General features: G+C 49.5%; 1 protein-coding gene across 2 annotated transcripts; it reads right to left on the reverse strand.

Annotated features, from left to right (window-relative positions):
- Positions 1 to 4,277: 4,277 nt before the first annotated feature.
- elf1 (E74-like ETS transcription factor 1) lies at positions 4,278 to 25,505 on the reverse strand. Of its 2 annotated transcripts, none has more exons than XM_028959947.1 (9): positions 25,355 to 25,505; positions 13,272 to 13,564; positions 11,242 to 11,401; positions 10,864 to 10,968; positions 10,465 to 10,605; positions 10,147 to 10,230; positions 8,487 to 8,679; positions 8,040 to 8,402; positions 4,278 to 6,535 (listed from the first exon to the last, which is right to left on the reverse strand). In XM_028959947.1, exons 2-9 carry the CDS (start codon positions 13,341 to 13,343, stop codon positions 5,767 to 5,769), a joined length of 1,887 nt encoding a protein of 628 aa, XP_028815780.1. In that variant the 5' UTR covers positions 13,344 to 13,564; positions 25,355 to 25,505; the 3' UTR covers positions 4,278 to 5,766. The 2 variants fall into 2 exon arrangements, with proteins under 2 accessions (XP_028815780.1, XP_028815782.1); XM_028959949.1 differs by lacking the exon at positions 25,355 to 25,505 and adding an exon at positions 13,695 to 14,471.

Below are 25,505 nucleotides of genomic sequence, written 5' to 3' on the forward strand. Positions count from 1 at the left end.
TACAATATTCAGCAGTCATCATTTAAACACGAAGGCAAAAAGCTGCAATCAGTTCAGACAATCAGACGTTGCGGAGCAAAGGTCCGCAGCCTTAATGATTCGCAATTGTTCTCAGGCAGTGAGAAGTATTACTGTGCAGCGCCATTTCTGCGAATAATTTAACAGGCGGCATGCAGGAGCGGGATTTCTGTCGATACTCCCGGCTCCCTGTTGACCCCTCGCTCAAATGACACTGATGAAGCCCTAAATGCTTTTGAATCTTGCGACTATTAAGCCGCCATTCATCGCACGAGCCAAACTGACAGCCTCTCAGGCGCGGGAGATGCGATCAATTCGTATGCGCTGATCATAATTCTGCATGAGTTAATGCTGATAAACATCTCAGGGCCCTTCGCTCCATCACGCACGTCCAGCAGCCAGCAGGAAAGGTTTGGTTTGTCATCATATCTGTACATTTCTCAACCTTTCTCCGGCGGGGTGCACGTCAGAAATCAATTTAGGCTTCAATTTAAAAAGCTTCCAACAGATGTCCATGTTCGGAATTACCACCGTGACGTTCCTTACATCAGCGAAATGACTTACAGCCTGGAGGAGAATAAAAGATGCCAAATTCTGGGTACGAACACAATCAAAGGAGATGGGACTTCACATTCATATTGCATCTCTTTTATGTTGGTGGAAATATGCATATGTGTGTGTGTGTATAAAAATTGCACATTTAAAAACAAGGACACATAGCGAATTTCACGCGAAGCGTCTAGACGCTACGTCAGATCCAGCCTCTTCTCATCCTGGACCTGGAACCTTAAGCTCTTAACCCAGACATGGCGAGTTAAATCGAATTACGAGAAACCTACGTGTGAAAAATGAAAATATGCACCATCACTGGACGATACGAGACTTCCATTTCCCGGGTCGGTCGAAGCCAAAGGGCGGTACGCGGTGCGACGGGGCAGTCAAAGCGTTGATGAAAACTGCCATGCCCCGGGGCAGACCTTCTGGTCCCCTGACTCTCACCAAATCGGCGTCCCCGTCCAGGAAGCTCTGGCGCCACGTGCTCATCAGGAGGTTCTGAGTTGATGAAGACGCCACCTGCAGGGCTGCGCCAGGCGGTCAGAGGCCGACATGGACGGCGGAGGCCGAGACGGAATTGCGGTTTTATCCGGAAATGAAAAGGCACTTTGACGGCCAAGGTTTACATCAATTGGGGTCTTGATGAACGTCGCCTCCTTTTCTCCTGGTCTACTGCACATGAGCAAACGGACACACGACACTTAGCAGCATGTTAAGAAGGGGATGTTATTGTGTATCTTCCGTTATTAACATTAGGCGCCATTTTTCTCTGGATTCTGATTGTCTGGGTTCTGTGGTGGAACGGAGGGGCGAACCGACGCTTAAATAAAGTACCACGTCGGTTTCGGGGGTCAGCGAGGTGGGCTGCTACTGCCATCCAGTGGCGTCTCGCTGCACTCTAACTGCAGACAGACCTACGTACCAGGCGGGGGAAAAAACGCCTTTCGGCTGGCTGCCTTCCACCAAATCGAGGCAGGAAACAGAAAGCTCGCAGTTAACTTTCTCCGTCCATCATTACGGACGATGTGTTGGAGCATCTGGGGCCTTTACAGCCTTCCTGTTTATGATAAAGGTGGGAGAGAAGGCAGGACTAGAAGAATTTTCTCACTACTTTTGCATTGCAGCATTACGCTGAATTTTTGTAAGAAATAAAAAAAAAAAAGGATTTGATCCCCTTCATGTTTCACGGTGTTTTTTTTTTTTGTATTCGACCCTCCATCACAGCCTACGAGCAGAGTCTGAGCGGATGTAGATCCTTCCGTAGTCGTCCAGTATTCAGACCACCTTTCAATAGCAGGTTCCTGTTCTGAGGACCGTGGAAACGTTCGCCTGTTGACTTGTTTGTTCCTTCGGGAGGATAAAAGAGCAGGAGGCAGATGGTTTAAATTGCTTCGTCGCCTCGCCATACCGCCTGGCATCGTGTCATTTTATCATCACCGCTCCTGAGGTGGGCTGCCATCTTTTACCGCCCTCCTCCTCCTCTTGATTGTTGTCTGTACTGTTTATGAAGCGGACCCTCCGAGACGCGGGGTCCCCGGGGGCTGCCAGACGCTCCTCCGGGCCCACGCTCCCACTCCGGGCGACGCCGGGGCGTGGCCGGAGCGAGAGACGCCGCCCCGGGGCGGCACACAGTGGCCACAGCTGCTAATCGATGCTGCTACTCTCCATATAGAAGGTTTTATAAAAGGCCCCAGCCAGGAGCGATTTGGGGTCACCAGGTCACTTAATAACCACACTTAACACAAAAGTAACGTTTTACGTTAAGTGTGACTTTATTGCAGTGGACACAACTGGTGACAATATGAAAATAATGGGTTAGGATCAATAATTCACTTTCAGCTGCAACAGGAGCATCGTGCCCACAAGCATCAAGGGATAGAGGGTATAAACCAAACCTTGACACATACTGAGAGGATGAAGTAACATAGATGCCTCGTGCAAAAAAAATGTTTTATTTACATCTGGTGCATCCAGAAAGTATTCACGGCGCTTCTTTTTTCCCAGAATTCCACACACAACACCCCATATGATGACGACGTGAAAGCGTTTACTTAAGGTCTCAGCAACTTTATTAAAAAAAACTTTATTAAAAAAACTACATAAGTATTCACAGCCTTTGCTCTATACTGGCAGCGATTACGGCCTCAGGTCTTTTTGAATATGATGCCACAAGCTCGGCACACTGATCCTTGGCCAGAGGTCTTTGCAGCACCTCTCAAGGTCCATCGGGTTGGATGTGGAGTGTCGTGCAGCCATTTTAAGGTCTCATGTTCACTCTGATTCAAGTCTGGGCTCTGGCTGGCCCACTCAAGGGCATTGACAGAGTTGTCCTGAAGCTCCTCTGATATCTTGGCTGTGTGTTTACGGTCGTTGTTCTGCTGAAAGACGGACCGTCAGCCCGTCAGAGTTCAAGAGCGCTCCGGAGCAGGTTTCCATCCAGGATGTCACTGTACATTGCTGCAGTCATCTTTCCCTCTATCCTGACTAGCTGAAAAAGATCCCACAGCATGATGCTGCCTCCACCATGCATCGCTGGAATGCTTCACATGCTTCACTGCAGTGCCAGCTGGCATTCACACTAAAGAGTTCAATCTTTGTCGCATCAGACCATTTTAATGCTCATGCGCTGAGGGTCCTTCAGGTGCCTTTTGGCAGACTCCAGTTGGGCTGATATGTGCCTTTTACTAAGGTGTGGCCTCCACCTGGCAACTCCTGATTGGTGGATTACTTCAGAGATAATTGTCCTTGTAGAAAGTTCTCCTCTGTCCACAGTGGACCTCAGAGTGACCAATGGGTCCTTGGTCACCTCTCTGACTAAGGTTCTTCTCCCCAGATCGCTCGGTTGGCCAGCTCTAGGACGAGTCCTGGTGGTCTTGAACTTCTTCCATTTACGGATGATGGAGGCCAATGTGCTCAACGGGACCTTGAAAGCAGCACAAAATTTTCTGTAACCTTCCCCAGATTTGTGCCTGGAGACCATTCTGTCTCAGAGGTCTACTTCCTGCTTGGTTTGTGCTCTGACATGAACTGTGAACTGTAGGACCTTATATCCAAATTAACAGGAAAAAGTGAAAGTGAAGTGATTGTGATAGACTGCATCACAGCACACGGCGACACAGTGAAATGTGTCCTCTGCTTTTAAACATCACCCTTGGTGAGCAGTGGGCACCATGACAGGATTCGAACCGGCAACCTTCTGATTACGGGGGCCGCTTCCTTAACCGCTAGGCTACCACTGCCCCCAGGTCCAATCAACTGTTTTCCCCACATGTGGACTCCATGAATACTTCTGTAAATCAAAGTTCTCAGTTTTTTATTTGTAATAAATTTGCCAAAACCTCAAGTAAACTTTTTTTTTATTATTCATTTAATCCATTTTGGAATAAGGCTTTAACATAGCAAAAAAAAGGGATGCACTGTGAATACTTCCTGGATCCACTGCATTTCATTTTTTTTGTACACTTGTGTGTACGTTTCACTTGAATATGTGTGACCTCTGCCCTCTGGACATGGTACCCCTCAGATGACACCTAGTCCAGGATGCCTCATAGCAGCATATGGGCACGTCTGTAAAGACCCCACCCCCAGCAGGCAGCCCACCCTCCACAGGTGAAATAATGCTTATTAGCAGATGAGTGATGATAGAAATAATAATTCTGTCTGTACGTAATTTTTTTTTAAAAAAAAGCACTTCAAAGCCATCGTTTAAGCAAAAAAATGATCTTTATTACAGTTTTTTCCTTTGTTTAAAAAACACGTCTAGTCTACTTTTCAGCATATGGACAGCCTTCCCTCACAAAAAAAAGAAGAAGAAAATAGAAACTAGAAAGTGGAAAAGAAGGAGAGGTCAGCTGACTTACTCTCACCCTGGACCACTGAGCTGGAGCGCGGGGTCAAAGTAGAGAAGGAGAAATTCCAGAGTGCGGAATGTGCCGTTTGGTTTAAAAAAAAAAAACTGGCTGATTGTCGCTGATTTCTGTTATTTCTTCTCTCCTTATTGCCCCGCTCTTGTTGTCTCGCGTGAGGACATCGCTCGGAGTGAAATGAACTGTCGGGCCGGGAGGATCGAGCGTGTCAGCCTGGAAGTTAAGAGTCGAAGCGCAGCACGTCTTTCGTTAAAAATACGGGAAGAAAGAAAAACTGCGTCACAGTGAACACCCAAAGTCAGTGTCGGTGGGTCAGAGGTCAAACTTGCTAAGGCTGTAACCCACCGGCATTGAGGAAAGAAATACGGAGGAAATATAAAATACGCCAGGTGTGCAGGTTAAATGGAATGTCTCAAATAGAACAAAAAAAAATTACATCTTACAAACCAACATAATTGGAATCGCGTTTGATAAAATATTATATAGATTATATTTTATATTTTCCCTCTTCTTTGCATACATACTGCAAATAATAAGGAGGCTTCTTTTTTAATAAAGAATTTAGAAAATTCACAAAATAAATACATTTTATGGCCTTATTTTTCGTCTATGTATAATTCTTTCATATTAACAGGAATCGGTAATTTTTTTTGTTTTTGGGGAATAATTTGCAGGCTGTGTGTTGTTACCCATCATTCCGTGCGTTGGAGTCTATAACCGCGTCGCCTCGGGGGACAGGGAATGCCCATTTCCACTGAAGCCAAAACATGTTAAGGCCACGAGGGGGGGGGTCCTGGAGGAGCAGTGTGCAGCCTTTGAGTCACAATTCTCTTACACACACACTCGTTTCCAGTATAAAGCATGGAGAAGCATTCCCACTATTTCTTTAAGGCACTGTTCAGCTCACGTTCCATGAGGAAAGGCTTTTTTTGGTATCTCTCGCTCCGTCCCGCAGTCTGATGGCAGAGTGCGGTTCAACCTCGCTTGAATGTGCATTTTCCAACAGGAAATCGGTGTCCTTTGGGGAACGAAAGCACAAGTCTATTCTGGCACAATGGTCATGATGGTGAGGGTGGTCATCCACGTCGTGGAACTTCAGAAGGGCAGGCCCTTCCACGGAATCGTTAAAGCGACAAGGCCCTCCCTTAATGTTCACACTTAGGCACGGTGTCACATGAAATATTTGTGAGTAAACAAACGTCCTTGGCCAACAAGTGGTCAGCTTTTAAAAAAAAAAGAAAAGAGAAATAAATTACAGAAAACAAAAAGTTGCTGCTGCTCCTGAACTGCTGCTCCGCCGGCAATAAAATTCAACCAGCGGGCATTTCTAGGTTTCAATGGCCTCCATCTTGACCTGGATGAATTCGGACATGGGGAGGTGCACCGTGACAGGAATCTCCTCCAGGGGCTCCTTGGGCATGTGGTGCATCTCCTCTCCGACCTCCAGCTCATCTACAGGGGTCAGGCCCTCACTGGGGCTGCTGGCCAGCGGCGTCCCCGAGGCCGAGTGTCCGTTGACGTGGCCGTTCTGGGCGATGATCACAGTCCTGTAGTTGAGCTCCGCCTCCCCGGCCTCCAGCTCCTTTTTGGTGTATGCTACCGGATCGCTGTTGACCAGGGACTGCAGGTACTGGGGGTCCAGGATCTCCTCTTTCACCTGCAGGCCCTGGAGCTCGCCGGGTTTCAGCACGGTGGCAATGACCGTGCCAGGCTGCTGTGCCACCACAGGCTGCCCGCTGGCGTTGAGCGTGACCAGACGGGTGAGGCCGTTGAGCGAGCCAGACGGGGCAGTGGTGCTGATAACCCCTCCGGGCCCGGTCGCTGAGGCCAGGCTGGTGACCAGAAGGCCTTCGGGGATGGCGCTGCCACCGCCGTGCCCTGCGGTGGCCAAGGAGGCCGTCTGGATGGTGAGGACGTCCTTGCCCCCAGGGCTGGTGGAGGGTACGGTGTGAAGAATGACGCGGGGAGGGGAGCCATGGCTGGAGTCTCCATTGGCCAGGACCGTGGTGAGGGGCACGGTCTGCAGGGTGATGGAGCCGCCTGCCTTGGGGCTGGTGGTCAGCACCATGGGCACGGAGGCGGGCATGTTAATGGCCCTGAGAAAAGAGCAACAAAGCCACATTAAAAGCAAGGCACCCACTTTCCCGTCTCATGACAGTGTTAATAAGACAGGAGTGATACTTTTATTTCCGTCTCAATACACGAAAAGCAATTCTACAACATTTAACCATTTACAACAGTTAAAAATGGAATAAAAAACTGCTGTCTTGTGTTATTTCGTTTTTAGAACCAGTAAACTGGACACCATGTGTAGGTGGGAAATTTATACGCTACAGGTCCATAGATCATATTTCATGACCATGATAATGACAATTCTGTGCAACAATGTTATTCAAATCACCAGTTAATATTCCAAGGTACATAATTAGATTTTTTTGATTCACTGATTATTAGTTATTATTTCATGTCATGTCAAATGAAGGCAAACATGTAAAATTACACGCTTTATAACAGTTGATCTGCCTATTCCCAGATTCTACTGCTTTATAGTGTAGAACTGAGCAGCCATCACGATGCATGTCCACAGCAGAAGGACCCAGATATCTTCAGGAACATTCTGGAAAATGTAGCTTGAGACTACTGACAGCAGCAAAGATCTTGAGAGACACAGTTAAGCTGGTGAACTCTTGTAAAGTTACACAATGACAAGTGAGCAAAGGATTTAGAAAGTAAATGTAACAAAGAAAAGATGCTAAACTTGTTCGTTCAGACGTGGATAAGAGAAGAAATCTGAAAACAGAGAGGACGTTTTTCTGTTCGCCATGCATGTGGGGGTTTACAGGCGTTTAATCTGCTCATTCTTATCCTCGAGCACTCGCTCTGCCCCGACAGTGTACCAGAACCGCTCAGTTCTGCCCATTTGTTGGTGTTAGGTGGGCATCTTTTAAGCAAGTAAAAAAAAAAAAAAAGTACACAGACCGAAACACCAAGAAAGAGATAGATAGATAACGGTACCTTGCTCAGTGGCACCTCAGTGGCGCCTTGGCAGATCGGGACCATTTCCTTAACCGCTAGGCCACCACTGCCCCATATCATGATACATAATATCTTAATTCCTGTGTCACGTTCCTGACATTTTCCATGTCCTCCGGATCCCTATTTCCCAGACCAGAGTTCTGTGTTCTCTTTATTATTCTCCTGATTATCCGATTGTGTGCATTTGTGATGTATCCTTGCATTTAAATTTTCCGGCGTTTATCAGACGGCCCTTACCCAGAGCGCCTTAAAACTTGTATTGACAGGGACAGGCCCCCTGGAGACACTCGGGGTTAAGTGTCCTGCCCAGCGACACGATGGTAATAAGTGGGGTTTGAACCTGGGACTTTGTGGTGCTCTGGTTTATAGGCGAGCGTTTTACCCGCTAGGCTACTACCACCCTTGCCGTGTCCCGTCCTCGTCCTGTCATTTGTGATTTTACCCGTGGTCACGTTTGCAGTCTGTGGGCTTATCTTCGATTCGCTCTTTCCTCTGCTGGTATTCCGGTATAAAAAACGGGGCAGCGAGCTTGGATGTGTACTTGATTTACCACATCAAAGTTACCTGACGGTGTGGGTGGAGGCGGGGACGGCTGCCCCCTGGTTGGGCTGCAGGACGTGGACGGTCTGCAGTATGGTCTCGGCCTGCTTTCTGCTGCCGGCCTGGTAGCCCACGTCCGCGTTCGGCTCCCTCTTCACCGCCTTCACCAGCGCCTGTCCGGAGCCCTTCCCAGAGCCTCCCCTGGAGGAGCCGCGGCCCACGCCCCGGCCGCCGGGGGCGGTGCGGTGCCCGCCGTATCCTGGGCCGGGTTCCGTGGACTGGTTCTCGTCTTCGTCAATGATGACCAGGTCGGAGGGCATCTCCTTGAACTGGTAAACAAGTCGCTGGCCCTCGACCTTGGCCAAAATGCCACGCTGGTAGTAGTACCTGTCCGGAAAGAAAGGAAGCTCGAATAAAACACACATTACCGTTATTGTGAGACTTCCTGCTTCCTCTCGGCACGGCTCTCACCTGAGCGCTCGGCCCATGGTCTCGTAGTTCATGTCGGGCTTGTTTTTGTGTTTGCCCCACAGCTTGGACACGGCCTTGGAGTCGACCAGCTTAAAAATGCCCTTCTCTCTCTGCGTCCACTTGATGTATTTGGGACAGGTGTTCTTGTCTTGCAGAAGAGCCAGAAGGAACTCCCACAGGTATATCGTGTTACCTTAGAAATGGGAGGAAGAGGAAATGACACAAGTTCAAATGAAGAGGTGCAACGCCCGTATCCGCCCAACCTGCGGTCGGCTCCACTGACTGGGCGACACTCGCAACCCATTACACATTTACATTTATGGCATTTGGCAGACGCCCGTATCCATAGCGACTTACAACCTGCTTCCATGTTACCATTGGATGAAGTGGTCAGTTCTGGTTCACTAGGACCCCCAACTATGAATACAATCTTTTTATTCACTCTGTTCTAGTTTCTATACAGAAGTCAGACGAGAAGAAGGTTACAAGTTCATCTAAATATTCTCTAAAGAGGAAGGTGTTGAGCTGCCGTGTGAAGGTGCTCAGTGACTGAGCTGGAAGTTCATTCCACCACCGAGGGGACGAGATGGAGAAGAGTCTAGATGAGCGTCTTCCTCGTACCTTCAGAGATGGGGGGACCAGGCGAGCAGTACTGGAGGCTCGGAGTATACGAGGTGCAGTGCGAGGTGTAATAAGGGCTGTGAGGTAGGATGGCATTTTGCCGCAAGGGGCGTGGCGTCACCCCATTTAAAGTGGATGGGAAGCGCCTCCACTGGCTCCACACTTGTCTCTGTAATCGTTTTAAATATCATGCCAAGCTTTTTTGTTTTAAGAATTAATCATGACCGTCATTCGTTGATGGACGATGTAAATCGCGCTGAAACTCTGGACGACCTCCTGATCCATAACTGTTTAATTATCTTCTTGCATGATTTTATTAGAACTAATCATCGTGCAAAAATCGCTTCTTTCGCGAGACGTTTCACGCCGTTTCCTGTCAGTTCTTCCAGAGTGTTCTTTTGGAAACACGACGGATCAGCTGCGGTTGAGAGACCTTGTACTGTGTGACCCCCCCCTGACCGCGGTCAGTCATGTAGGATGAACCCTTACGACCCAAATCACAAGTTGGAAAGTTGGGTGCTGTGAACTTTTGAGTTGTTTCTACACGCTTTTTGTATTAAGAGCTGCTCTCACCCCTCGACCGGTTCTCGATCGAGCCTCACATTAGAACCCGCAGCCGAAGCCCCGGCCGCCACGTCAGGCTGATGTATATTTAAACCATTTATCAGACGCCCTTATCCAGAGCGACTTACAATCAGTAGTTACAGGGACAGTCCCCCCCTGGAGCAATTTAGGGTTAAGTGTCTTGCTCAGGGACACGATGGTAGTAAGTGGGACTTGAACCCGGGTCTTCTGGTTCATAGACGAGTGTGTTACCCACTAGGCTACTACCACCCTACGCACCGGACTCGGCCCTCCAGGCCGCAATCACCTTTATTTCCCGCCGATGCGCCTCATCAACTAACCGCATCGACACCGATGGAACCAGAGGGGCGCATGGCCTGCAAGCGTCCCCCGAGAGGGACACACAGGAGGGGGCGACGGCGGGAAGGGAGGGGGGGTCGAAGCCGGAGCGGCGTTCACCTTGCATTGTTCTTACCTTTCCCTTCTTTGTTCTTTTTCTTGAGTGGCAGCGAGGGATTGGTGATCGGTGAGCATGGCCGCGGTGGCCGAGGTTTGCGCACTGAGGTGGAACCCAGACAAAAGAAAGGGAGGGAGGCGTTATTCACTTTTATTGGCTGCAGGACGACCTGGACTTGACCTTAACAGCAGCGCATATTGACTTCTGTTGTTCTAAACGGCGTCGTAATTAAACTCGGGCCTGTCCGTGCGGGCAGGTGTGATATGTGGGCCGGCGCCGGGTGGAGAGCGAGGCGTGATGTCGCCCCCCGCTGGCGGCGACGCAGCACTGCTCTACCTTTGTTTTTACGGACTGGCTTTGAAGGGCTCTTCTGCAGAACCTCGTCCATGGAGGACGTCTCTTCGTCCATCGCCTGCTCGGGCCGTAGCGAAATGTAGCTGTTGAGGTCGGACTCCAGCAGCGTGCCATAAGGGTGAACTGGAAACGAGATAAAAAAAATTTTAAAATACTCGTGAGAATTATTTATTTTTTTTTTTTACATTTAGACCCTGTACTGTACTGGCTAGCTGATTTTAAAGGGTTTATTGTAATATAGCGACTGTGGATATCATGCTGTAGGTGCCACCAGGGGTCGTTTGCAGGGCAAAGCTCCTCTCATGACCATGACCATTAAATAAAAACCATGACCGTCTAATGGGAATGACATTCATTGATCCGTTTTACACAGAAACGTACTCAGGCGCTTCTCGTCCAGGATGTTGTTTGGAGATTCCATGTTGAGCAATGCCTCTGCAGCCTCAATGGTCTCCATGGTGTCCTCTGGACCTGCCACTGTGGTTTCTGCAGGCCGGACAGACACATGGAGCTTCAAAACACCTCAAAACCCTCCTTTTAACCTCTAGTAACCCTAAAGCAATGAAATATGGGCTCATCGGAGTAGTACAGGTTACTTTGGTTCTAACAGTGAGGTGCATGAGCTTCATGTCATGCATTTTAATTGGACCTTGCTAGCCAGAAACATGGCAAAACAAGGTTCAACATCTAAAACACCTACACAGTTCCTCACCCGTCTTTGCCCACTTCAGTAGATGCAAGATTCAGTAATGATCTCACCTGTCAGGCCAACGTCACCCACCATGATGGGCTCCTCCACCACGTCTACCATGATGCCATTGGTGACTTCGTCTGGATCCAAGCCGGCGTACACGTGCAGGAGGTCGGTTGTGGGAACTTGCTCCACAATCACCGCCGGGAAGACGGAGGGGTCGTCCAGCTGGGGGTGCAGAACAGTGGAACCATGTGATTCAAGAGATTGAAGATTTTTATTTGTCACATGCATAGTTATAGCAGTACAACACGCAGTGAAATGCATCAAAAACAATAGAATATTATTAGATGTTTAATCATAGTGATTCCAGGCAAGCAATCGTTCACTGCTGGGGAGAGAAACAGAAACAGTGGGTGGGGTGGGCAGAGTCACAAAAACAGGGACGGGGCTACGTCAAGGTCGCCTCATCTGGGATTCCAGGGGAGAAGCTCGTCCCGAGCCAACAACAGAGCGGAGATTTCCTCCACTGGTCTGCTTCCTTCTCGCCCGCCACACCAGGGTGAGTCAAGAATCAAAAGCACAAAATCCAATCCAATCCCTCTCTCTCTCTCTCTCTATCTCTCCCTCCATCAGCACATTTCTCTGCCTCCGTCTGCGGTGCAGCGTCCCGGGAGAGCGGGCTGCCCGGCCCAGACAATCCCTGAGTCAGACTGCAAAGGGAAGCGAGTCGTCACTTATTACCTTGGCGCAGAGAAAAAGTAGAAACCACCGTCTGAAGAGGTGGGGAGAGAGAGAGAGAGAGAGAGAGGGAGAGAGAGAGAAAGAGGAAAAGAAGAATCAACTGGGAAAAGGGCAGCGAAATCGTTTAAAACCTACTGACCTTTACTCTGCCACAGAACGCGGTTCATGAATAAAGACTCGGTTGGACACCCGTACGGGTGGAATTCAGATGATCAGATCAGAAGATCATTTTTCAGTAACTGAAAAATTTAAACAATTAAATGTAACGATATATTTTGGTTTTAAATAAAAAGTGTCAGTTGCATAGAACAACCATAAGATGGAGCCATATACAAACCAGTAGTGTTACATTTACCCACTATATTAACCATAGGCCAGAAATGCAATTATGATTTTCAGTAATTGTATGTTCATTAAAAAAAATATTCTAGATCCATTCTTAATAATAATCTTTTGTAGAGATTTTGGACATTTTTGGAAGTTTTCACTGCAGGAGCTGTGATGTGGTTTTTTTTTTGTTCAGTCTGCTGCTGTTCAGCCCGCCGGTGACCCTGAGACTGTGGCGTGATAGCGGCCACAGAGACGGGCCTATCCGTCCGCCCCCCCACAACTCCAGCGGCCTTGGACTTCAGAGACGGCGGAACGTACTCAACACCTCGCGAACGCGAGGAGATAAACAGACGGAACGTTTCTCCTCCAGACGTCTGGCTTTGTTGCTGAGTCGGCATGAGGCTCTGCATCGGCACGTCGCTGCGAGGGCCGCCGCACGGCCTGATGGGATGCGGGCTCGGTAACCGCCCGAGTCGGGCTCTTCCCCTTTCCACGCCGGGCGAGATAGCCAGCGTGCATTTGCATAAACGAGTTCCCTGTTCCTGTACCTGCCTTACCTGAGCGCTCTGACACGCCCGCCCGCACGGCCCTACCGCCCGTCTGCCTGCGGTTTGTGGAAATATCCACGTATGTACGAGTAGGACGTGCCACCCGACCGTCAGAACTGTTAAAAGGCCAGAATTACTGCATGATGAATGTGTGTGTGTTATTTAAAACAATACAGGGCTTTTCAGTGGCACTGACCAGGACTTCCTCCACAGCGTCTCAACAGGTTTGTCAGGTTGGGCCGGAATCCGGCGGATGAAACGTGAGAGAAAGGACAGAGATAGCTGGAGCGTACACACACACACACACACACACACAAGGACAAGCCTGTTGCGCAGGATGCAGAGCAGGATCCGAGCGTGGCGCGCACACACACACACACACACAATTACATGCTAAAATCATCTCAGATGTTGGTTTCCAGTCGAGAGGACAAAGGTCGTGACCTGGGTGTCCCTCCGCGAACTCTGCCGCTTACCTGGTTCATTTCGTCCATCCCGTTACTGGGAAACTCAAAGACCAGCTCGCTCGGCACGACCGCGGTCGTCATGGCGCCAGAGGTCGGGTCCGTCCCCCTCCAGGGACTCGGTGGGGAAGAGGAAGGCTGCGGTGGGAGTGGTGTGCGCGCCGGGCTAATCTGCAAGTCCTGCGCAGGGAGGGGTCGAGCCGGTTCCTTATTTTTAGGGCACGTTCTGGTTCCCGTTCCTCTCCTGGCTCCTTCCTCTCCTCTGAGCTGGTGGTCCGGCGGTTGCGATCGCAGTCCACGACCCGCTGCGGGAACAAACAGAAAGCCACCGCGTTAGAATCCGGATCAGGTTAGAGCTGCGGCGCAGCCCAGGCCTCGCCAGTGTGGTGGGAGACCAGCCAGAGGCAGAATAATGACTCGGGCCTGGAAAAGCACCTTTCCCACTTCAAACGGGAGCCATCCGACCCCTCGTGCAGGGGAGGTCCCCTCGGGGAGCGCTGGGAGAAGATGGCAGGAGAAGGAGGTGTGGAGAAGGTGGTGGGAGGCTGAGATGGCGCAACCGTGCAGCAGGGTGGGTCCTGTTTGCTTTGAAATGCCTGTGTTAGAGGGAGTGTGTGTGTGTGTGTGTGTGGAGGGAGAAGGTGTAAGTGAAGATATAAAGGGCCAGTTTCTGGGTGGGGGTTCTGGTACGGGGGACAGCTGAGGTCTCCTTTCAGCAGGAACATGTGGTCTGGGCCTGGAAGGAATCTTCTAGAAAAAGGACTATCATTAGTCCTGTCACCCACACAGCTGGACACAAACATCTGCAGAACCCCAACACGTTCTGAAGAGGTTCTAGGGTCTGATGGATCTGCAGAAAATGTTTCTTATTTCCAGAACGGCTGTATTTGCATGTGTAAGACCAATAAATAACTTTTTAGAAGCTCGTGAAGAACACGATCATTGAGTTTGATTGTAATGCTTGTTCGCAGTGTGAAAGCTGTAAAGGTCTGACGGGCGTGGCCCAGCGGACTCATAACTCGTCCCCTTCCCCTGCAGCCCAGAACCCGTGGAGTCTACGAATGGCATCCTCCGGTCCTATCACATGACCGCGAAGCGAGTCGAGAAAAGATGACGGTCGCGGATGCAACATTGATCGAATACAGAGAGAGAGAGATAGACAGTCGGAGAGAGGGAGAGATAGGGAGAGAGAGGGAGAGACAGTGGGAGAGACAGTGGGAGAGATAGGGAGAGAGAGACAGTGGGAGAGATAGGGAGAGAGAGAAGGAGAGACAGTGGGAGAGATAGGGAGAGATAGGGAGAGAGAGAGCAAGAAACACAGAGAGAGAGAAAGGGAGAAGGAAAGAGAGAGTTAGAGAGAGCGGGAGAGAGAGAGAAAGAAAGAGAGACAGTGGGAGAGAGGGAGAGATAGGGAGAAAGAGGGAAAGAGAGAGAGCCAGAAAAAGAAAAAAGAGGGAGTTAGAGAGAGAGGGAGAAAGAGAGAAGGAGAGTAAAGGAGAGAGAGAGATAGAGAGAGAGAGAGAGAAAGAGTTTCTCATGGAGGATCAGGGCCCAGCAGCGATTCTGCAGCACGCCAGACTACGTCATGCTGAGAGAGGCCAGGGAGTGGCTGTGGACCCGGTGTGTGTGTGTGTGTGTGTGTGTGTGTGTGTGTGTGTGTGTGTGTTACTCTACAGGCACGCCGCCACCACAGAGCAAACACTCCTCTCCTTGTATGGGAGCTCCTTCCAGGGCGGGGTGGGGCTCTTACAGAAACCCAGTGTGCTGTGGCTCTCGGGTCATGTGACCCGAGTTGTGGTTACCCCCCGCCCCTCCCCTCCCAGTCATGTTTTCCTGTCAGCTATTTTCTGTATGGTGTCACTGCAGATGTTGTCAGCTGAGCTGCCTGTTCTCCATGAAAGGAGCTCATTCATCTGACCGGCACGACGGCGGCCGGCATCGGTGACATCGGTGTGAAAGGTCACGATGACTGAGGAAAACGAGTCTTTATGAACGGTAGCGCGTGAGGTCGTGGAGTCTTTTCAGCAGGCCCCGAGCTCTCTGCGCTTTCAGAAACGAGAGCCTAAAAATAGCACAAGATCTAATAATGTTCTCCACCCTCTCAGAGGAGCGGGGGCGAGTGGTGTAGTAGGACTCTGGAGTCCCTGGCACATAACACATACACACACAACGGTCAGTTTAACAACCAACCGACCAGGATTGGACGGTGGATGGAGACTGGATGGAGGAACCCACACAAACACACAGACCTTTTCATGAACAAGTAACGGGCTTCTCCAACCAACCAGCGATGCAGCGTGGACAGAAGCTGATGGATGAGAGATGTAAAATGGTGTGGAATAAATCTTTAAAAATGAACATGTATGTAATATCCTCAGGGCAATATATGAGGAACGTAGAATGAAGCGTTGAGGCAGCGTTGCAGGTCACATTGTCCACTCTGTTGTCACCTCCACGCATTGACGCGGAACAACAACATTCACACCGACGTGAGTCACCGAAAGAAAGTCCGGCTCGGTGGGGTCTTCCCCTCCAAAAACGAGCTCCAACTGAACCGAGAGAGAGAGACAACACACACACACACACAGAGTTTCCAGGACAAAACTCCCTTTCCAAGGTCATGTGATGGCGTCAGCTGAAAAAAGGGGGGGCTCGGGGGGATTTTTTATTTTTTTTTGCCCACTTCCTGTTGTGAAGTGACTCAGTAGCGCTGAGTTCTGCAGAACTCTGATAGACACGAAGGCCCCTTGACGGAGTTGAGGAGAACATCTGTTTGGGTGGGAACCGAGAACCAGGGAGGGCCCTCTACAGTCTGCAGACGCCGAACGGAAGGTCGGGTGGGGGATAGAAGAAGACGGGGGACAGAAAGGGGATGAAAAAGACTCCCCCCCCCCCCCCCGGGAGGAATGTAATCTCATCTCCCTGTGGGATGCCTCCAGACCTCCGCCCTCCACACCTGGCTCGGGGGCAGGGCGGCATCTGAACACTGTCCCCGTCACCTCTCGCGAATGCAAGTTAAAGAGACAAACTGACCCACGGAGCTCGCTGTGACAGGAAACGCATCAGAGAACGCTGGGTTCCTGCTACTTCCTGTCTGTTAGACCACAGCTAGAGCACTTCTCTCTCCGCACCGGGGTGGAAACTTCGTTCCCTCAGACAGGCCCCTCCCCCCGCGCGCCACCGTCCTCGCCAATTAAAGGGCTTTTAATGAGCGGGAAAATCAGGAAGGTGACGTCCTATTGGCCCAGCTCCGTGAAACAGGACCCTCCCACCCGTCCTTCCCTCGTGTGCTCACGCTCATACCGATACCGACATGTCACGGCGCGGCAGGTCCCAAAAACACGCCCCCCCCCTAACTCAGCCTTGAGAGAGGCGCGACGGGCCGCCGCGACATTCCTGCCGACCGAGGCAGGCGGCGACTGGCCTGCTCGTCTGAAGCAGATAAAGGCTCCGGCCCCCGGGACCCGTGGAGGGGGGGGGGGGGGGGTTCTCCGTCACTCGTGGAGGAAAACAAAAGCAGCGTGGGCACGGCGAGCTGAATACCAAGCAGGTCTGGACACACACTGGCTGGGGCGACCGAAAAACGGTGCTATGCAGACGGACAGGAACCCATAAAGGTGTCACTTACCCGTCAATCTCCCGACAGTCTGGAGAGTCTGACAAACGTCTGGTTATGGAGGCTTTTTAAAGAATCCAATAGAAGAAGCATATTTCGTATTTGTAGTGTGAGGAGAAAGTGAAAGTGAAGTGATTGTCACACGTGATACACAGCAGCACAGCACACGGCGCACACAGTGAAATTTGTCCTCTGCATCTAACCCATCACCCTGAGTGAGCAGTGGGCGGCCATGACAGGCGCCCGGGGAGCAGTGTGTGGGGACGGTGCTTTGCTCAGTGGCACCTCAGTGGCGCCTTGGCAGATCGGGATTCGAACCGGCAACCTTCTGATTACGGGGCCGCTTCCTTAACCGCTAGGCCACCTCTGCATGTTTGATGCATCTGTTTTACGGCGGCTTTGTTCACTATCGTTCGTCATCGTCAGCCGCTTGATGAGACGCTCATTAACGTGAGCGAACGAGAAGAAAGTGTTCAGTAGAAACCGTCCAGAAAGGTGGTAGAGAGAAGACAAGAGTGTGAGATGCCGCCATCACAGCAAAAAACTCCCTGATTTGGAGAAACACGGTTATTACGTAACCTGGCGTGTGTTATATTACACCGCTCTTTAGCGGTGACGAGGTGACAGTAATCCCAGAAGTCAGCTGATGGAGAGACTGTTGTCTGGAAGTTCTGATGTTTGTCCTGTAAGCCATGTGACAATAAATCACACTCAGCGGCATCTGAACCAGTTCGTCCCACGTTGCCGAGGGAACCACCAAGACGACGTCCCCTCGACTCACGTGCCTGTCACCGATCTGTACCTCAACATAAAGTGCACCTTCACTCTCAGGCTACTTCACCTCCAGCCGTCAACAGAGCGAAGGCCGGGGCCCTCGGGCCCCGCCCTCCGCTCGCTGCCACCGCGGGGCCAGATTACACCGTAACGCGACCTGTTTACACAGAAAAACCGTACGTCGCGTGCAATAAAGAGCAACAAGCAGCGCAGACGTACGAAGCTCTACGGCCGGTGTGAAGTAATAAGCTTATGGAATATTAATACGCCGCATGGTACCCGAGTGTGACATGAAGCTGCCTCAGGGGCACGGGTCAATATTGAAAGATCGCCGCCGATTACGAGCGGCCGGCCGTTTGCTCATGATAGCGCAGGGACAGGCGGGGCCAGCGGCGCAGCAGGTGACAATAAAAAAAAAAACCAATCGCCATGGGGACCGGGAGGCTCGGTGTACTCAGGCCACAAGTTAAAACCGGGTCGGCCACTTTCTGAACGACGCGTGAGGTTGTTTCAAAATGCGAACGTGGACGCGATACGAACTTTTTTTTTACCTTTTTTATTCCCGCCACCTAGATCGCTGCGCGCATGCGGACTCTTTTCTCAGATCTTTCACACTCTGAAGCACGAACGTTCGCCAAAGGTGGCCGGGGTCCTTCCTGATGCAAAGCACTGCGGTGAGCGAGGAGCACCCGGTTGCTAAGAAACCACCTTATGGATCAACTGTCTATGATGCATGTAGATGAAGAGGGTCTCCGCTTTTAAATCATCTTGTTACTGAAAAACTGCAGAACTTCGCTTCTGATACACAACCAACGATGCACCATCAACACATGACTTCACGGAAACAACCAACAACAGAGCAACACTCACAACAGACCAGCCTCAACACTTAAAACCGACTCACAACCTCAACCTCATCATGCACAACAGACCAGCCTCAACACTTAAAACCGACTCACAACCTCAACCTCATCATGCACAACAGACCAGCCTCAACACTTAAAACCGACTCACAACCTCAACCTCATCACACACATTAGACCAGGCTCAACACTTAAAACCGACTCACAACCTCAACCTCATCATGCACAACAGACCAGCCTCAACACTTAAAACCGACTCACAACCTCAACCTCATCATGCACAATAGACCAGCCTCAACACTTAAAACCGACTCACAACCTCAACCTCATCATGCACAAGAGACCAGCCTCAACACTTAAAACCGACTCACAACTTCAACCTCATCACGCACATTAGACCAGCCTCAACACTTAAAACTGACTCACAATCTCAACCTCACCATGCACAACAGACCAGCCTCAACACTTAAAACCGACTCACAACCTCAACCTCATCATGCACAACAGACCAGCCTCAACACTTAAAACCGACTCACAACCTCAACCTCATCATGCACAACAGACCAGCTTCAACACTTAAAACCGACTCACAATCTCAACCTCATCACGCACAACAGACCAGCATCAACACTTAAAACCGACTCACAACCTCAACCTCATCACACACATTAGACCAGGCTCAACACTTAAAACCGACTCACAACCTCAACCTCATCATGCACAACAGACCAGCCTCAACACTTAAAACCGACTCACAACCTCAACCTCACCATGCACAACAGACCAGTCTCAACACTTAAAACCGACTCACAACCTCAAACTCATCATGCACAATAGACCAGCCTCAACACTTAAAACCGACTCACAACCTCAACCTCATCATGCACATTAGACCAGCCTCAACACTTAAAACGGACTCACAACCTCAACCTCATCACGCACAACAGACCAGCCTCAACATTTAAAACCGACTCACAACCTCAACCTCATCACGCACATTAGACCAGCCTCAACACTTAAAACCGACTCACAACCTCAACCTCATCATGCACAACAGACCAGCATCAACACTTAAAACAGACTCACAACAGACCAGCCTCAACACTTAAAACCGTCTCACAACCTCAACCTCATCACGCACATTAGACCAGCCTCAACACTTAAAACCGACTCACAACCTCAACCTCATCATGCACAACAGACCAGCATCAACACTTAAAACAGACTCACAACCTCAACCTCATCACTTAAAACAGACTCTCAACCTCATCACTCATAACAGACCAGCCTAAACACTCAATACAGAGCAACCTCAACACTTAAAACTGACTCACAACCTCATCACTTACAACAGACCAGCCTCAAAACTTAAAACCGACTCACAACCTCAACCTCATTACTCACAACAGACCAGCTTCAACACTTAAAACAGACTCTCAACCTCATCACTCACAACAGACCAGGTCACTGAGAAATGAACTGTCCCCACACAATGCTCCCCGGAGCCTGTCATGGCTCCACACTGCTCACTAAGGGTAATGGTTAAAAGCAGAGGACACGTTTCATTGTGTCACCATATGCTGTGCTGCAGTGTTTCACAATGACAATCACTTCACTTTCACTTTCAGTAACCTCAACACAACAATCACAACAAAGCAAAACTTACAACAGACTCACAACAGAGCAACCTCAACACTTAAAACAGACTCACAAGCTCCACTTTATCACTCACAACACAGCAGCCTCAATACATAAAACTGACTCCAATGGAGCAACCTCAACACTCACAACAGATTCACAACAGAGCAACCTCAACACATAAAACAGGGTTGTAGTAGCCACACTCGACTATGAACCAGAAGACCCAGGTTCAAATCCTACTTACTACCATTGTTTCCCTGAGCAGGACACTTAACCCTGAGTGTCTCCAGTTGGGGACTGTCCCTGTAACTACTGATTATAAGTCGCTCTGGATAAGGGCGTCTGCTAAATACTGTAAATGTAAAACAGACTCTCAACCTCAACCTCATCACTCACAACAGACCAACTCACAACACTTAAAACAGACAACAGACCAGAATCAACACCCACAGCAGACTCTGAGCCTCAGCCTCAACACTCACAGGAGACCAAATTCAACACTCACAGCAGACCAGCCTCAACACTCACAGGAGACCAGCCTCAACACTCACAACAGACCAACCTAAACACTCACAGCAGACCAACCTCAACACTCACAGCAGACCAGCCTCAATATTCACAACAGGCTAACCTCAACACTCACAACAGCCTCATAACAGACCAGCCTCAACACTCACAGCAGACTCTGAGCCTCAGCCTCAACACTCACAGGAGACCAAATTCAACACTCACAGCAGACCAGCCTCAACACTCACAGCAGACCAGCCTCAACACTCACAGCAGACCAGCCTCAACACTCACAGGAGACCAGCCTCAACATTCACAACAGCCTCATAACAGACCAGCCTCAACACTCACAACATACCAACCTCAACACTCACAACAGACTCACAACAGACCAACCTAAACACTCACAGCAGACCAACCTCAACACTCACATCAGACCAGCCTCAACATTCACAACAGGCTAACCTTAACACTCACAACAGCCTCATAACATACCAGCCTCAACACTCACAACAGACCAACCTTGACACTCACAACAGACCAGCCTCGACACTCACAACAGCCTCATAACAGACCAGCCTCAACACTCACAGGAGATCAACTTCAACACTCACAGCAGACCAGCCTCAACACTCACAACAAGCTAACCTCAACACTCACAACAGACCAACCTCAACACTCACAACAGACCAACCTCAACACTCACAACAGACCAACCTCAACACTCACAATAGACCAACCTCAACACTCACAAAATACCAACCTCAACACTCACAGCAGACCAGCCTCAACATTCACAACAGACCAGACTCAACACCTATAACAGACTCACAATAGACTATCCTCAACACTCGCAAAAAACTCTCAACAGACCAGCCTCAAAATTCACAACAGACTCACAACAGACCAGCCTCAAAACTCAAAACACAATCAACCCCTGGGGACATCTGTTGATTTGGCAGAGGTACTTCTTTCTGTGGTTTGGATGGAATTCTTCTCAGGACCCTGTGGGACATTCTCGCCATTAAATCTAGGGTAGGCAATGTTGGACAAACTAAAACAGTCACATCTTCTCACTACAGGTCTGCAGAGCCCAGTCCAAATGGAGAAATTTGCAGAACTTGTTGTTGGTAATGACACTGATTTTAAGAAACCCTCCACATTAAATTCCATAACATCACACAAAAAGCTGGAAAACTGGCTTCGTGTTCATAAGAAAACTTTGCTCCTCTTTACCAAATGACAATAAAAAGTTGATGAGCAACAAGAAGGTCAATGACATTTCCATAATTCCAGAATTATTCAGCACAGTGTGGTAACCACTAACATTTACATACAGGTCAGAAATATCAATCATGTGCTCATTAGATGAACAAGAAATGAACTGATATGAGCATATTGGACTGAACTGAACACAATATCACGAAAGCAATGCAAAAAAAGGACAAAGCAAAGTTATTTTGTTTTAAGGTGAGTGTCAGATGCTAAATTTAGCCCTTTATAAAACGCCTGTGTGCCACGATGTGTGATGTCTCTTGTCAGCTTCATCACGTCGGTTCCTCCGCCCACCCTGCCCCCAGGCGTGAGTCAGACGGCGTGTAATGGCGGCGCTTCTCGGGGCAGTGGAGGGGAGGAGCCACGAAATTCCAGCTACCTGAGGCTCCAACGCCTGCACAGCTGACTGAGGCTCCGCCGAATCCAACCAAGAAATCATCATCTGGCTGAGGACGAGTTTCACTAGCATCAATAAATAACAGTATCTGCCAGTCAATTTATGATTAATACTGTGAGCCCTGTTTTTAAAGCACTATAATAGAAACAGAACTTGGGTAAAGTTCCCTATCACAGAATGTCTGGATTTGCAGAAATAAATAAGACACAAACAAGAAGGTGACCCAGAGGTTGAACTAGTAGTAAATAGTAATACACTTATTTATTTAATTTTTTTTCATAAATCCATCCTCCAAAGGCAAGTTAGTCCCAAAATATGTCATTTAGATCAGCCCAATCTGGCAACACTGAGTAAAAAGGTCCTAGCTCCCCTTAGTTTGTAGTTCTCCTGATTATTAATGTTCTACTTTGTTCTAGTAACTGAATGGCTATGTCTCCTACTAAAAAATCACCACATATATATATATCAATCAGCCTCATAACAAAATATATATATATATATATATATATATATATATATATATATATATATATATATATATATATATATATATATATATATATATATATATATATATATATAATTTATTTATTTTTTTTATTTTTTTTAAAAACCTCTTTATGAAAATTGTAAGGCAGAATGACAGAAACCCAGCAATTTGACATTTCCATTTGCACTGGCTTCGACAGGAAATGGCTTTATTTATCTTTATGCCATTTAAAAATGTGTTATGATCACATTTAATGCACCCCTTGTTCATTATTCTTATTCTCGGAGATGGAGCTACGGACCTACATTCCTGTTTGACCCACGAACCTCTCGATTTTGGAGAATTCCTTTAAACAGCAATGGTGTCACCTCTGATGGCAGCTTCTGCCAACCCCACGTCCTGTCCTGGTCTCTGGTATGCCCTGACTCCACCCACACCTTGCTTCAGCCTTAAAGCTGGACATTTTCTTCACTAACAGCTGGCCCACTCCGCCTTCTCCTGTGGTCCCGGTAGCCTGAGGACAAGTTGTTAAGTCGGCCATCAGGGACCACCACTCCCACTACGGCCTTCTACAGCAGATAGCTGGGGGGCCGGGGGCAATAAACCTGAAAACGGCCCCGCTGGATCAAAAGGGACCCTTTCAGAGTCTGCAGACAAAAGCCCTACTAAAGCGCTCACATGACCCCTCTCTTCAGCATATAGGACTGGACTCTGATACTGGGCTGCGACACTGGAACCAGCCCAGCGCTCGCCGTTTATTACCAGCGAACAAAATCCACCCACATGAAAAAAACACACCAACACAACTCGATCCCGCTCCAGACGGCGGAGCCCATCTGCTTCCGCGGCTCAAACCGAGACGCCACGGCGTGCGGGAGCCTCTCGCCGCATCTCAGACGGAACGTCGCAACAAGGGCCCTGCCAGTCCCAGCTTGTCCCACACAGATAGACAGTTGCAAAACAGGGAAAGTGAGCACGGATCCAGGGAAAAAGTATGGAAAACGTGATGCAAATCTGAACAAAGGGACCACTGACTCCACCATGCAACCTTCAAAACCTCTGAGAAGCTTCCAAAGGGCTGAAGCCTGTTTATGCAGACAATGAGGAGGGACGCGTCCATCCAAACAACTGGGCCACCTTCATGTTTGGGGTGAAAACACCGTTTCCACCAGAGTGCTGTCATGCTCTTTTTCAATCCCATATTTAACCGTCCTTCAGAGGAAACCCCCTCGGGTCCTGCGACTGTCCCAGCTCTCCGGAATTTTGTAGGACGTAGAACCGCGGCGTGAAAGCAAACGAATCGGAGCGAGAAGGACTTTCTGTGGCCCAGCCCTCTACTGTTCCTCATGCTGGTCGGGCCAGTGCTTCCACCGAAATCCCGGTCTGCTCCTCCCGCTTAACGATCCAGTTACAGGTACTGACTTGTTGGCAATGTATTGTGTGTGTGTGTGTGTGTATGTGTGTGTGTGTGTGTGTGACACCATGACGCGCCCAGGTCTTCTGTCAACAGAACCCCCCCTCCCCCAAACGCAGCTGCATCCCACCCAGCCGTGGTGACGTCCAGCAGCAGGCCCAGGACTCATTTACAACACAAATCTGGGCGGGGCGGGCAGGGCGGGGCTCAAAACAAGATCAAAACAAACCGGACGACTATTTTCCCCCCGAAAGACGTGATTTATTATATTTCGTCTGAAGATAAAAAAAGAAGAGAAATAAAGAAGCACCCAGTTGAGTGACATTTGTCCCCAGCGTCCAGCGTCTTCTTCAGCGTTATTTTGCGCGAATGAGACGACGGCGCCATGAGGAACGAGGTGTTTGTGAGAAAGAGGAAGTGGACCTGAAACGGTGAAAAACAGAAGAGCGGCGGGCGCCTCCACGCCCCACAGTGTCTCAGGTAAACCTGCTGCCTGACGGTTTAACAGGACCAGCCACATTCACGCCGGGCGCCGGTGAATTCGCGATGCCTCGATAAGCCAACCCCGACTCGCAACGGCTTATTCGGGCGGCGTTTGCCTCGTCTTTGACCGAGATGGAGGAGAAAAGGCCGTCTGGGTACGTGCCGAGCGGCAATTAGCTGGGTTTCCACACACCAGCCCACTCAACGGCGTCCTGAGGGCTCGGCCAGAGAGCTTGCAAAACACGGTTCCCTGCCCACATCCCATATAAGGCAACGATGGTAACTAACTGACAGTAGGAAAAAAAGACCAAATCAAAAAGGTGTCGAGAAAGCATTGCGCGTTGCCACCGTTCCGGCTCTGACAGGTTGTCACTTGTGCAGAAAAAGACAACGGCACAAATTTCTCAGCTTTAGTTCTGCTTTTTAAATGTGAACTTGTCGGTGGTTTCGGTGTCACGCGACGTGAAACGTCTGTCGGTGTTTAACGTGGGCCTTGAACATTTTATTTTAGCCTCACAACTCCGTCGACCTGCGGCCGGCTCTCGGTTTACGCCGAGCGAGATACATTTTTAAACGTGCGGCGGTAAAAGGACACCGGCACAATCGTGCACCAGAACACAAGCCTTCGCACTGACCTCAGGTTCGCACGGCGCTCGAGTCGGTCTCCATGTTGGGCGCCAAAAAAAAAAGTAATCCCGGGGTGTGCCTGGGCCAGGCAGAGCCGACGAGGAACAGCGACCCGGTTGGTCCCCCCACCCGCTCACATGGAGAGAGAAAAAAAAAAAA

Source organism: Denticeps clupeoides, chromosome 18, assembly GCF_900700375.1.
Source record: "Denticeps clupeoides chromosome 18, fDenClu1.1, whole genome shotgun sequence".
Classification (NCBI taxonomy): Eukaryota; Metazoa; Chordata; class Actinopteri; order Clupeiformes; family Denticipitidae; genus Denticeps; species Denticeps clupeoides.

What these genes read in the sequence shown, in the direction of transcription:
- elf1 (XM_028959947.1), bottom strand. Translation starts at nt 13,343, where the DNA reads ATGACGACCGCGGTCGTGCCGAGCGAGCTGGTCTTTGAGTTTCCCAGT. An exon ending in GGGTGACGTTGGCCTGACAG is followed by an intron (nt 10,969 to 11,241) that starts GTGAGATCATTA and finishes TCCGGCCTGCAG; the next exon opens with AAACCACAGTGGCAGGTCCA. An exon ending in ACCATGGGCCGAGCGCTCAG is followed by an intron (nt 8,403 to 8,486) that starts GTGAGAGCCGTG and finishes CTTTCCGGACAG; the next exon opens with GTACTACTACCAGCGTGGCA.